Here is a 12,916-nt window from a genome sequence, read left to right on the forward strand (position 1 = left end):
TCAAGAATATCTTTAAATCATTGGAGAACCTCCAAGCTGACAATAGCTGAGCACATTTTCATCACATTTTTCCACTGTTGATAAATTTGTAAACTGGCTGAATTCTCCTCATCCTAAGTTTCGTTTGTACAGGACAAGTTTTTGACATAAACGCAGAAATAACAACAACTTTTGTTTTTATTAAATTCAGCTGATCTCCTTGGAGCTGTAGATTTGTTTCATTAAATTTATTAAACAAGTTGGTAGAATAAGCTATGTCACTTTTGAAATTAATCAGGTTGGCTCGTAAAGAATCATCTCTGTTTTCTAAAAACTGTAGCTTGAGTCAAAAAGTTTATAAAATTGATTCAAACAGGCACCCTTTGATAGTCAGTGAATTTCTGTATGTAGCAGCATGCGATTGAATTCTTCATTGTTTTCAATACAAAGTTGTCCAAACAATCTGTCATTCAGTGAATGACTTGATTTTGTTGACTGCTGTAATTGCATAATATAATGACCTGTTGGTGATCACTCAGGTATTTGGCAACTAAATGTTAACTGTGAATCACACAGTGTACAGTGAATACATTTGGCACTGCCTCTGAAATATGCAATAAAACCTGATTAGTACCCATGCCATCACTGGAACACCATCAGACTTGATTTTGTTGACTGCTGTAATTACATAATGTAATGACCTGTAGGTGATCACTCAGGTATTTGGCAACTAAATGTTAACTGTGAATCACACAGTGTGCAGTGAATACATTTGGCACCACCTCTGAAATATGCAATAAAACCATGATTAGTGCCCATCCCATCACTGGAGCACTATCAGTGTAGCAACTGACAAGATATTTTCAGAGGGATTTCTTTTTCTTTAAAAAAACTCTTCTAATGCATGGAATATTCATTCTCCTTTAGTGTCAGTTAGCAAATAATAATTCTTGCAAATTTTTTTCTTTTATGTATTGTACATATGCCAAAAGTAAGGCTTCATTTCCTGTAAAGTAGACTCATCATGTTGTATAGAGAGCTGGGTTGTTTTTAAATACTCGCATAATGAGCCTTCAACATCCTGGGCCATTTCATCAATTCTTCGTTGCACTGTATTATTGCTCAAAGGAATTTTTCTTGATAATATCAGAGGTTGGCTTGTGCAATACAGTGTGTAAGACCTCACTAACAGCTGGTGGGATTAGTTCTTCACCAATGTTATGTGGTTTTCCTGATTTTCCTGATGAGCAATCAGTAAGGAAATGTAAGATGCATACAACCCATTATCATCTAGTTTGTTGAAAACATACCTGCCAATGTTGGTTGTTTCAAAAATTTTTCTTTAAGTGCTTGAAAATACGAGAAATCCTTATATTTTTTATCAGCATGAGCTTTTGTCAAATGTTCTTCTAGTCTTGAAGACTTCATAGATTAATTTGAAAAAACATTTTGCAAATCAGGCACATTGGTAATGTTTTGTTTGTAGCGACTAAATAAAGCTGTATTTCAAATATTCAATATCACATTATCTACAGTTCTTCTTAGGTTCAGCCATGATATTATCTGTAAAAAAAAAAAAAAAAAAAAAGTTAAATTTACAAAATTGCTAGAATGCAATTTCTCACGTACCTAAACCAAATTATTTTTACAAGAAAAGGTATAAAAATACTCACATGAAACTTGCTGTTTTATTGGAACAACAATTTGTTTTGTGTGTGTAATCCATGTAAGTAAGGTACTAACTATGTATCGAAATGCACTAAAATTTTATATACTACATCAAATTGCTAACAGCTTGTCGCACAATTCAGAAACAATCTAAAACTGATTTCGTACATCTCACGTATTTATAGTATTATGCAGTGAACAAGTCATAACATGCACATGTTCCTGCTGATGTGTACCGGACTTGTAAAATCCCGATCACTTGAAAGTGTGCATCTTTCAACACTTTGCTTGTTAAGACCTGTCATCGGACTTTAATGTCGATCGGCTGTAACTTGCATTTTGTACGTTTCCTTGGAAAATAAAGCAACCATTACGACCTTTACTTATGTTATATCATCAAAATTTTTTATGATAAATTTTTTTCAGCACCTAATTTTTTGTCCTTTATATTTTTACTGCCCCTTTCCTTCAGTTCAGTGCCCAATGCCCCCTTTTGCCCATGAGGCCACTACTTGGATCATTCCAGCACCCTCAAGGGGATGGTACCACCCACTTTGGGAACCACTGATCTATATGGATCACATTATGAAAGAAAGTGGCATCAAACTTGATATTAGAATTGGAGATATCGAACTTTGCTTTATGCAGATGATGTACTTACTCCTAAATACATCCAGTGTGAGTCTCCAGATTTCTCTAACCAAATTTAATAATGGCTGTAATAAATTTGGCATGAAAATCAGCAATAAAAAGTACAAAACTATGAAAATAGACTGGAACATAGAAAACCTCAGCTGTATTCTTAATTGAGAACCCATAGAACAATTAAAATATTTCATCTATTTAGGCACAGTTATTAGTGAAGATAGCAAATTAAATTTGGAAATAGGCAACAGAATAGGCACAGCTGGTATGGTGTGGAGCCAGTTGAATACATTTATATGAAATATAAGAGAAATTAGCCAAAACACCAAAACTAGCAGTATACAAGACAACGTTCAAACCAGTTTTAAAAGTTATAGATCGTGCGTTGGGTTAGAAATAAAGCACTTGATCAAAGACTAGAGACACAGACATGAGGGTTCTTAGAAAATTATGGGAGTGAACCGATGGCATCAATGGCAGAATCATATTAAAAATAAAGATATTAAGAAGGAATTTAACATTGCTAGCATTCAAGAACGTGTAAGTAGAGCTAATTAATCTAAAGGTGGTATGGATTTCCTCTCCCATATCTAAACAGAAATGGGAGAGGAAAGGTTAGGAAAACATGCCTTATGCTGATAGCAAAAAAGAGACCTAGAGGAAGATCAAGGTCTAGGTGGATTGATTCATTAGAAGTGCCTTTCAAAGAAGAAAATATAGATGTTATAAATGTTAGATACAACAATATCGGAGTGCTGACAAGTAATAGACTAATTTTTAGGAAAATTGTTGATAAGAAATTAATAATGTAAACTTAATCATCTAATGCTCTTAATAGTTTTAACACCCCTTGAGGGTACATATCAGGAAATTGATGATGATGATGACGACTTAATCATAGGTTTTGTAACAGTTGTTTACGTTAGAAAACAAAGTTTATACTGTTTACAGGCACAATTTCAAACCTGTGATAATGTTCTTTTTAAAAAAGTATGGTTTGATGTGAGTGCACAAAGACTCTGAATTCATTTTGTCATCTTCAAATTACCTTCCACAGCAGTATTCCTCTACTAATGAAATCTACAGCTTTAATTAAATGTTTTGATCCAGGTGTGCAAACTTAATTTGCATGGTTGCAATGTGATATGAAAGATTCTCTATTTATGTTTGATTAAATGCTTGACAAGTTTGTGCATAAGTAGACATTCTTTTGTGAAATTTTCCTAACAATTATTTACATTTTTGCAATGACTCAATTCGAATTAAATCTAATATGCATGCCACTTTTGTGTGAGGGATTTTTTGAAGGTTAACTTTTTTGTATGGATTCCAACCACAAAAGATTGATTGGCATTATCCCTGTGAGCTAAGGATTTAAAAATTCAGGAACCATGCTCTAGAGAACAAACATGAAGCTCTTTCAAGCCATTTCAATTGTTCAATAAGCAGGGCAGGGTCCCATGCTGGTTGGTTATAATTCACCTACCTGAAAATTATCACAAACATCAATGCTTGCATTGTGATTTGAAGCCTGTCAGTTTGAGAGTGAGTATACTACACCACTCAGCCAACCAGGCTGAGTGGATATATTCATTCACTAGCAGTCTGTTCAAATAGCCAAAATTTCTCTTATAGTCTCACTGCAAAGATTGCAGTTTTCTGTTTCTCTGCCCCTCCCTTTTTTGCCAATTTCTGTACCACATAACTGTAGTTATTTCACTCTTGAAGACTTCTAAGCAGACCATGTGATTGGCATGGAGCAAAGAAGCTAGGCTTATTAACTACCACACTTCCAACTAAATTCTGAATAACAGTGCACATATCATACGCTGCTGTGTTAACCTAACTTAATATTACACTTTCTGTTCATCTTCCTTCAGGTTTAATTGTTAATTTGCAATTTAAATATCAGCTGTATCTCTATGTAGGGTTCCATTTGCACAATATAATTTTTAATGTTATGAAATCTATATGTTTTTTTTTTTAGATCAACAAATGCTTACAATAGAGTTCACTTTATTCCCATGATTTCCTAAAGTAAAACTCTGACCTTGGCAATTCCTATCAGCCTAAATTATGCTTGCTCTTCACTATTTTATAGTGCAATGTGCTCTATTTTCAAGAATGCATACACGGATCTGAATTGAGAAACTTAATAGGAAAATTCTTCTGTAATTCTCGCATTGTTTTATTTCCATTTATATAAATTGTTGCAATGTGCTCTTGTAGTCCTGAAATTCATCCTTCTGATCATGTTTTGTATTATGCAGTATAGCTACAATAACTTTTATATCTCCATATTTGGCCATTTCAGGTCATATATTCAACTACTATAACTGCCTTTCCACATTTCCTATTTCTAATAACTTTTTTTATAGCTCTGGTTGAAATGCACTCATGCTTATATTCCTCCTGGATATTTTTGTGTTACAATTATATATTACTGGCTGCATTAATTAATAGTAAAGTAATTACTCTGGGTGTCCAGAAATCTTTAACATTAGTATCTATATTACCTTTTTAATCTTTTTCTTTTATAGTAATCTCTCCTTCATTTTTGAGTTTTCCTGTTACCTTCCAAAACATTTTACTTATATGCTATTTACTTTAGATGTTGTCCATTCCAGTATCTTCATCCAAGGTTTTTAGCTGCTTTTGCATATTGCTGAACTTTTCTTGCATTCCTGTCTATGTTTCTTGGCCTTTTGCACATTTTGCTGCCTTGGATGCCTTCTATATGATTGCTTCTTTTCATTGGTTGCTTCTTACTTCCTGTGTCTTTTAGAGTTCCTAGTTTTAATCCTTACAGACAGTTTCACTTCATGCTTCCTTATATTTTATTTTTTTTCTAAGAATAATTCTCCTCTTTGAGTACTGCTCACACTTGAACATGTGAATTCTTTTCAAAAGTTTTGTGTGTTTTTCTTTTCAAGTATGCATTTTTATCATCAGTTTTCCTGATATTGTGCTCTCAAGGTGACGTTACCACATCATTAATTTTCCATTGTTATTAATTTTCTGTCAACAATTTTCTTCCAAATAAGTCTCACTTGTCAGCCCTCCAATATTATCAGTTCTTATATTTCTGTCTTCTAGGGTACTTCTAACAGCATAAATCCTATGTCTTGGTCTTCCTCTAGGTCTTTTCCTTGCCCATTCTGTTCTCTCTCTCTGTGAAGTATCTGTTCCTGTTGGAGGGGACTTCCCAGTGAAGGTGCTGGCCTTTTTTCATTCTTCCTTTATTTCTATGCTTTTCTTGCTGTATTCTTTTCTCTAATTGTCTTGAGTTATTTTATCCTATCTCCCAGAGTACCATCACTGGGATCCAAAGCCTTGCCATGTAGTGTAATTCATGGATATCTGGAGGAGGTGTGTGTGTGTGTGTGGGGAGGAATCTCAGTACCCTTGCATTACTTCTGCCTCCACTTCGGCAAGATGGCAATCCTGAGGATGGCCCAGCTAGGATCAGTCAGTTATGGGCTTGCCTGCAAGAGTCAACAGTGTTGTAGTAAGTTCCCTTCCCCATAGGCAAGGCTTTCTGTGCTGCCGGTCTGTAATTTATTAGTAATTTATTATTCCAAAATGCTTCTTTTGCCTTACTTGTTCTTGATTTTATTTCCATAACTGTTGATCCATCTTCTTAAATCATTATTCCTAAATAATTTTAAGCTTTTACATTTTGAATGAATCCTGTTGATACTCGTAAATTCGTATTTTATTGTTGTATATACTAAGCCATAATTCTGACTCGTTTTGATTAGTACTTCAACTATATTTTGTAATTATTTTTCATTTCTTAATGAACACCAAATCATTAGCAAATCTAATATTATTAAAATTCTATTGCCATTTCAATTTCTTTTTATTCTTTCATTATTATTTCACTGTATATATTGAAAAGTATATTATAAATTTCATTTATAATTTGTGTCTTCTGATTCCAATATAATTCTGTCATTCCGAGGTGTTTTGTATCCATTTGAATATCTTTTAATATTTCTATTAACTTTTTTATGGCTTACTGTGTCAAATGCATTTTTGAAAGTCTATAATGCATAGATATATGTATTTATTTCTGTTGATCTTTCAGTAACAGTGTAGTTCATATATCGCATTGTACTTTTTCATGGCATGAATCCTTTTTGTTGTTCATTTATATGGCATTTCATTATATTTTTTATTATTTTCAATAGTATTTTTGAAGCATGGGATATGATGCTAATTGTTCTGAAATCTTTATATTCTGCTGCATTATTTTTTTTTTTGGTATTGGAACAGTGTTATATGCCTGCATCTTATATATTCTGTATTGTTTCTATTAAAAATCCATTTCTTTTTTTTTCCCCTATCTCTTTAAACTGATAATTATAAACAAAAATTCAAATTGGCACAATCTAATTAAATGCTGTAGCACGTCTATACATCTTATTCTTCCAGCATGATTATTCTTTAAGTAGGTGTGTGCAATTGTAATATATTATTGTCCTAAGCTATTTTCACAGCTCACAACAAAGAATTAGCTTAGTTAAATGCTTGAAAATTTTACATACCAAATCCTTTTTAATAATACAATTATCTTTCAAAGACTGGATCATGTGACTGAGTGATGGTGAAAAGTGAGTCTGGCGTCACATTAAGTGCTACTTAATTTGTTTTTATGAATTTTATTATTTGTCTTTGATATTAAATTGTTTATGGATAATTTATATAAATTCACCCTTCATTATGAAACAAATAAAACACAAACTGAGTTGCAATGAGCTGTGTTGTAATTGGACATTTTAAACATACACTAAAGGAAAAGCATATTTCTATATAATAATTACATATGATGTATAGTGAGAATTAGAGAATGTATGGTATGGTATACTTTGTTTTGTCATCATATATATATATATATATATATATATTTTTTTTTTTTTTTTCTTTCTTTAAATAAAAAACATCACCTTTGACAATATTTATAAAGTAGATTTTTGTCAAGTAAAATTTTTTCTGACTAGTTGTATTTCTAGAATCCTGTTATAATGTTCCAGTCTTTGATCTTTTACATTACACAACTTTAATAATTAACACTTTCTCTGGGCTATCATTAAAAAAAAAAAAAAAAAAAAAAAAAAAATCAAACTACTAAAATAAATAAAAACTTGTTATGTGTAAAATTTCTTTCTTTAAGGACTTATCACAGTATCATAAATAATTTATTTTAAATTGGGTGTAATGTATATACTTTTTTTTTTCTCTGCAGACATGATTCGAAGAAGAAATCTTCGAACTCGTGCTATCAAAATGTTGGTGTTGGATGAGGCCGATGAAATGCTAAATAAAGGTTACATTTTTTTGAAATTATAATTAATGTGTTAAAACCTATTGTGTTCTGTTGTTTAACAGAACAATATGAATTTATGTTGAAATATAGTTTACATTTTTAAATGCCCCCTGTGTTTAATATTAACTTTATTTTGCTAGTTTTCGTTATTAATGGGTTAATAAATTTGTTCAGGTTTATAAATGTTACAATATATATATATATATATATATATATATATATATATATATATTGCAATAAATTTTATTTATTTATTTATTGCTGTGAAGTGATAGTTCATATTTTTTCTGTAATTTTTTAAATTTAAAATAGTGACATTATTTTGTATGCTAAATATTGCATCTATTTTTATTTGCAAACTTATACCTGTACTGAACCTGTACCTGTAACAAACTTATACCTGTACTTGTACTGAAACTGACACTCAATGGGAAAAATATTGATCAAGTGTCAAGATATAAATATCTTGATTGCTGGCTTAATGAACGGTGGGATCCAGAAATAGATATAAAGACAAGGATTGAAGTTGCACGGCAGTCCTTCATGAAAATGAGAACACTATTCTGCAATAAAGACCTAAACATGGAAGTCAGATGCCGAATGCTGAAATGCTACGTGTGGTCTATTCTGCTCTATGGAGTTGAAACATGGACATTGAAGGCGACAACCATCAAGAAAATCGAAGCCTTTGAGATGTGGCTATACAGAAGAATGCTAAAGATATCATGGACAGAAAAAATTACCAATGAAGAGGTCTTAAAATCCATTGGCAAAGCTAAACATCTTGTACAAATAATCAAGAAACGAAAAACATCATATCTTGGCCACATCATGAGAAACAGCAAATACCAACTTCTACAAACTATTTTGATAGGAAGAATTGGTGGCAAAGGAACTAGAGGAAGAAAAAGAATATCATGGTTTGACAACATCAAGACGTGGACAGGAAAGAGCAGTGCACAACTGCTCAGATTAGCACAAGAACGCAGTTTGTTCGCCAAGATGGTCGCTGACCTTCGATAGAAGATAGCACAATAATAAGAAGATACCTGTACTTTTCTGCAGGAAAGAAAATTTTTGAACATGTGTAAAAAAAGATTAGTATGCACTTTGTTTTCAGCAATCTTTCATCGTTCAAACATATATAGTTTCAAACTGCAGGTGCTTTTGTTCATATAATATACAGCAAAATTTTTGTATGTGAATAATGGTTAACACTTGAAAAAAAAGTATAGATTTATTGCTTGCAATATTTTATCCTTGCTACAAGACATCACCAGGGAGAAAACAGAAGACATTTGAATAACATTCAAAACTTTCATATAACATGTATTTATCAGTCAGGTTGCACTATATGATCCATGAGAACATACTATTAGTTTTCATAAGTGGTAGTGAGCAATAACTTCACATAGGCACTTCGACTGATTATTGTTCCATGTTTTTGTTTAGATAACTAGAGCACTAGTTACCTGAGTACCCAACAGTTCTATTCTTATTCATTTCTTTGTACAGGATACCTACACACACTAGTAGGTATATCCATCATCTTTTGCATCATCATCATCCATCCCAGCATGGTGGTGTTATTTTTTAGCTTTAGCTAATAAATCTACAACCGTCTGTTTGGACCATACTTGTCTCTATTGAACTCTGTCACATTTATGATAATTTTTAAGCTACTGGTTCCCCCCCCCCCCAGAAAATCAACAGAACTACATTCTTTCAAATTAAATCCTCAAAACTCATATTACAAAAAATCCATTGCCATTCCTTATATTCAGGATCCCTCAGAAAAAATCTCATACATTATTAAAATATATAATGTTCAGATTTCCTTTAATCCTTACCAAAAATTAGCTACCCTAATCTGTTTACCAAAAGATCCTTTCCATCTTCTAGATCATACTTTCCCATGCATGATAATAATGTATTATAAATTGACCACCAACTTATGGGTGCAACATATTAATAAAAAAAGAATTACCCTGTCATTTGGTATTCCTTCCTCTTGCAACGGCATATTTTGGTTGTACTGAAAGCCAGTATTGGTAAATGCAAATCTGAGAAACTCCAGAATCTGTCACACTCTATAATATTTGCTTTCCTCACTCTACCGAAAATCTGGGGGCAGCTGTCATTCATATAACTTTGAGCTGAACGATAATCCTTTCACCATGCTAATTGGGGGATACTAGTTAGGACATTAGGATTATGTCATATTGAATCTAGTGTGTTGCCTTTCTCCAGTTGTGCCTGTGAAAATATCTTGGTGACCGAGGTGAAATATCAGTATTAATGCAATATATACACACACAGTAGAATCTGCTTATTGTGATTACAGATAATATTATCAATCAGCTATTGTTATTAAAAAATCAGTCAGTCCTAAAACACGCCATTTAAAATGAATTGTAAATAATCATCTATTGTAATCATCAAAGTTCCAGTTATTATTATCAGAATCCTCGAATGTTTAGCCTTTTTTGCATCTCAGAATTAAGAACTTTAAGAATTAATCAGGAGAACATGGAGAACATTTGTCAAAATCTGACTTTTGTGTTAATCTTATTCTTCTGTAAATTTTAAATCTTCCAGGTAAATGTAATTGGGTATAAATACAGTCTAATTGTGATTTTTTTTGAATTTATTTTCAAGCTCTTTTACTAAAAAATGATTAATTACTAAAAGGTGTAAATATGTGAATCATTACAGGTAAGTGAATGATTAATAATTTAAATTTGTGATGTTTGTGTATCTTATAAGTTGCTGGTAAAGCAAGTTCCTGCAGGCAGTGTCAGCACGTTTGGATACTACCTGGTGTCAATATGTTAAAAATAATCTTGCCATTTGTCTTCACTAGATGTTTACCAAACAAAACTTTTAACCAATATTATTACTGGCAGATATGTTTACAGTGATTCTTTGGATAATTCCAAATGATTACAATGAAGTAGAGTCAATATGAATTGGAAAATCATAATTTCTAATTGTTTCTTGAAAGGAATTAGAAAACATTTTCTAATTGAAAAACAATTTTTTTTCTTTTAAAATGATTTAAATTCTATAGTTCCAAATAATGTTATAAATTTGGTGTAGCATACACATTCCTTCATTTTTAATATCCACACAATTATAACCGGGGTGCTTAAGGGTCAAAGCTGTATAACTGAGAGGAGACCTCCACATAGCCTTTAAAGGAATGCGGAGAACCGACCAATGCTTCTGACCTAATGTCCAATCCTCACCTTCTCGTCGTGCACCCTGTTGGGTATCTACTTTGATACTGAACGAATGAGGATGGGCTGGCAATTTGGGATTTAGCCGACCAAATTGTATTCTTATTGGTTGTACCATCATTTTTTATTTTGTTTTAACACGACAAAATTTCATGCCGGCTGGGGCATCGCCCGGTTAAACAAGGCCCCCGTTGTTTTCGCCAGGGAACCAGGGCGAACAGCGAAAAGTCAGCTACTGGAACAAATCTGAAAACAAATGATTAATTTGTTTTCAGATTAATCATTTGTTTAATGATTAATTAACTCAACATCACCAGAGTTAAAGATCGGTACTATCAACGTAAGAAGCCTGAATGGCAAAGAAATGGAGCTAGCTGAGGAATTAGATAAGTACCAGATCGACATAATAGGGGTGACTGAAACAAAAAAGACCAAAACTGGTGAGATCTTTCTGAGCAATAAATACAAAATGTTATATTCAGGCAATAACAATCAAGGAAAAGAAGGAGTAGCCATAGTATTAAACACAAAATAAGAGGCTAATCTTCTTGAATGGCAGGCAGTCTCAAGTAGAGTAATGTGGGCAAATATGAGAATGGGGAACTGGACAATGAGACTTATTTGTGCCTATGGTCCCACAGAAGGTTCTACTAAGGTAGAAGTGGAGGAATTTTTTGAGGCTTTAGAAAAAGCAACTGACACAATGAAAAAGGAAAAGTTGGTCCTTGTTGGGGATCTAAATAGTAGAGTAGGAAACTGATTGTGAGACATACAAAAATATTTTGGGAAAATTTGGAGAAAAGAGCAAAGCTAATAATAATGCAAATATCTGTTGGATTTCTGCTCAGGACATGGACTGGTTATTACTAACACCATGTTCCAACATAAAAATGTGCACAAATTCACATGGAGAGAAGAGGCTAGGAATAAGAAAAGTCTCATTGACTATGTTATTGTTGATAGTGATGTTTTCTCCCTGGTGCAGGACACCAGAGTGTACAGAGGATTTGAAATTGGAAGTGATCACTATTTAGTCTTGAGCAGGATAAAATTGAATTTCATATTGAAAAGAATAACATGTAAGAAAGTTTTAAAGTGAATAAAAGTTGAGCACTCTCAGATGTGAAACTGTAGACTAAAATATACAAAGATTATTGAAAAGAAAATGAAAGAGTTTGAGAACAGGAATCAAACCTTGGAGATTCAGTGGCAAACTCTGAAGGAAACATTGATTGATTCTGCCAGAGAGGCATGTGGTGAGGTTGTGTGCAAAGATAAAAAAATCAGAACTCCCTGGTGGACACAGGAAGTTAAAGAGGCAGTGAAGGAAAAGAAGAAAGCATATCAAAAGTTCCTGGCAAATAAGTCAGCTTTTACTCTTACAGAATACAGAGACAAATGTAAGAAAGCTAAACAGTGTGTAAAACTAGCTAAACAAAAGTAATGGGAGGACTTTGGCAAGAATATAGAAAATAAATATCAAGAAGGTGGCAAAATATTCTGGAGGTTGTTGAAGAAGCTTAGGAATGGAGGAAAGAGTGCTGTAAAAGGAATTAGAGATGATAAACGTGAAATGAAAACAGGAGAAAAAGATATCCTTGAAGTATGGAGTAATTACTTTGAAAAACTGCTAAATGAAACAAGTAGTGATGACAGCACAGTGATAAAAAACACTGACCAGGCATGCAGTCAGGAATACATATCCATACTTGAAGTAGAAAAAGCCATCAAAGGCTGAAATGTGGAAAGGCAGCAGGAGTAGATGATATTCGACCAGAAATGCTGAAGTATGGTGGTATAAGAGTCTTACAGTGGCTGCACTGCATAGTTCAGAAAGCCTGGACAGAGGGACGAATTCCCGATGATTGGAGTAGAGCTCTCATAGTACCCATATATTAAAAGGGAAATAAAACTGAATGTGAGAATTACAGACGTATTTCCCTACTGAGTGTTCCTGGCAAGATCTATGCAAGTATACTTGAGAAACGGTTGAGAAGAATTGTGGAAGAAAAGCTTGGTGAAGAACAAGCTGGATTCAGGCCAAATAGAGGCTGTC

General features: G+C 33.0%; 1 protein-coding gene across 2 annotated transcripts in view; it reads left to right on the forward strand.

Moving 5' to 3' along the window:
- The window catches only part of LOC150097393 (eukaryotic initiation factor 4A-III), a 109,859-nt gene that overhangs the window by 21,230 nt on the left and 75,713 nt on the right, over window positions 1–12,916 (forward strand). For both annotated transcript variants that reach the window (XM_090407501.1, XM_090407500.1), the window contains exon 5: window positions 7,541–7,621. In XM_090407501.1, the coding sequence (XP_090263627.1) occupies window positions 7,541–7,621 (81 nt within the window). The remainder of the gene's footprint in view (window positions 1–7,540; window positions 7,622–12,916) is intronic.

Source organism: Typopeltis vanoorti, chromosome 17, assembly GCF_054136105.1.
Source record: "Typopeltis vanoorti isolate ZY-2024b chromosome 17, IOZ_Tvanoo_1.0, whole genome shotgun sequence".
NCBI lineage: Eukaryota > Metazoa > Arthropoda > Arachnida > Uropygi > Thelyphonidae > Typopeltis > Typopeltis vanoorti.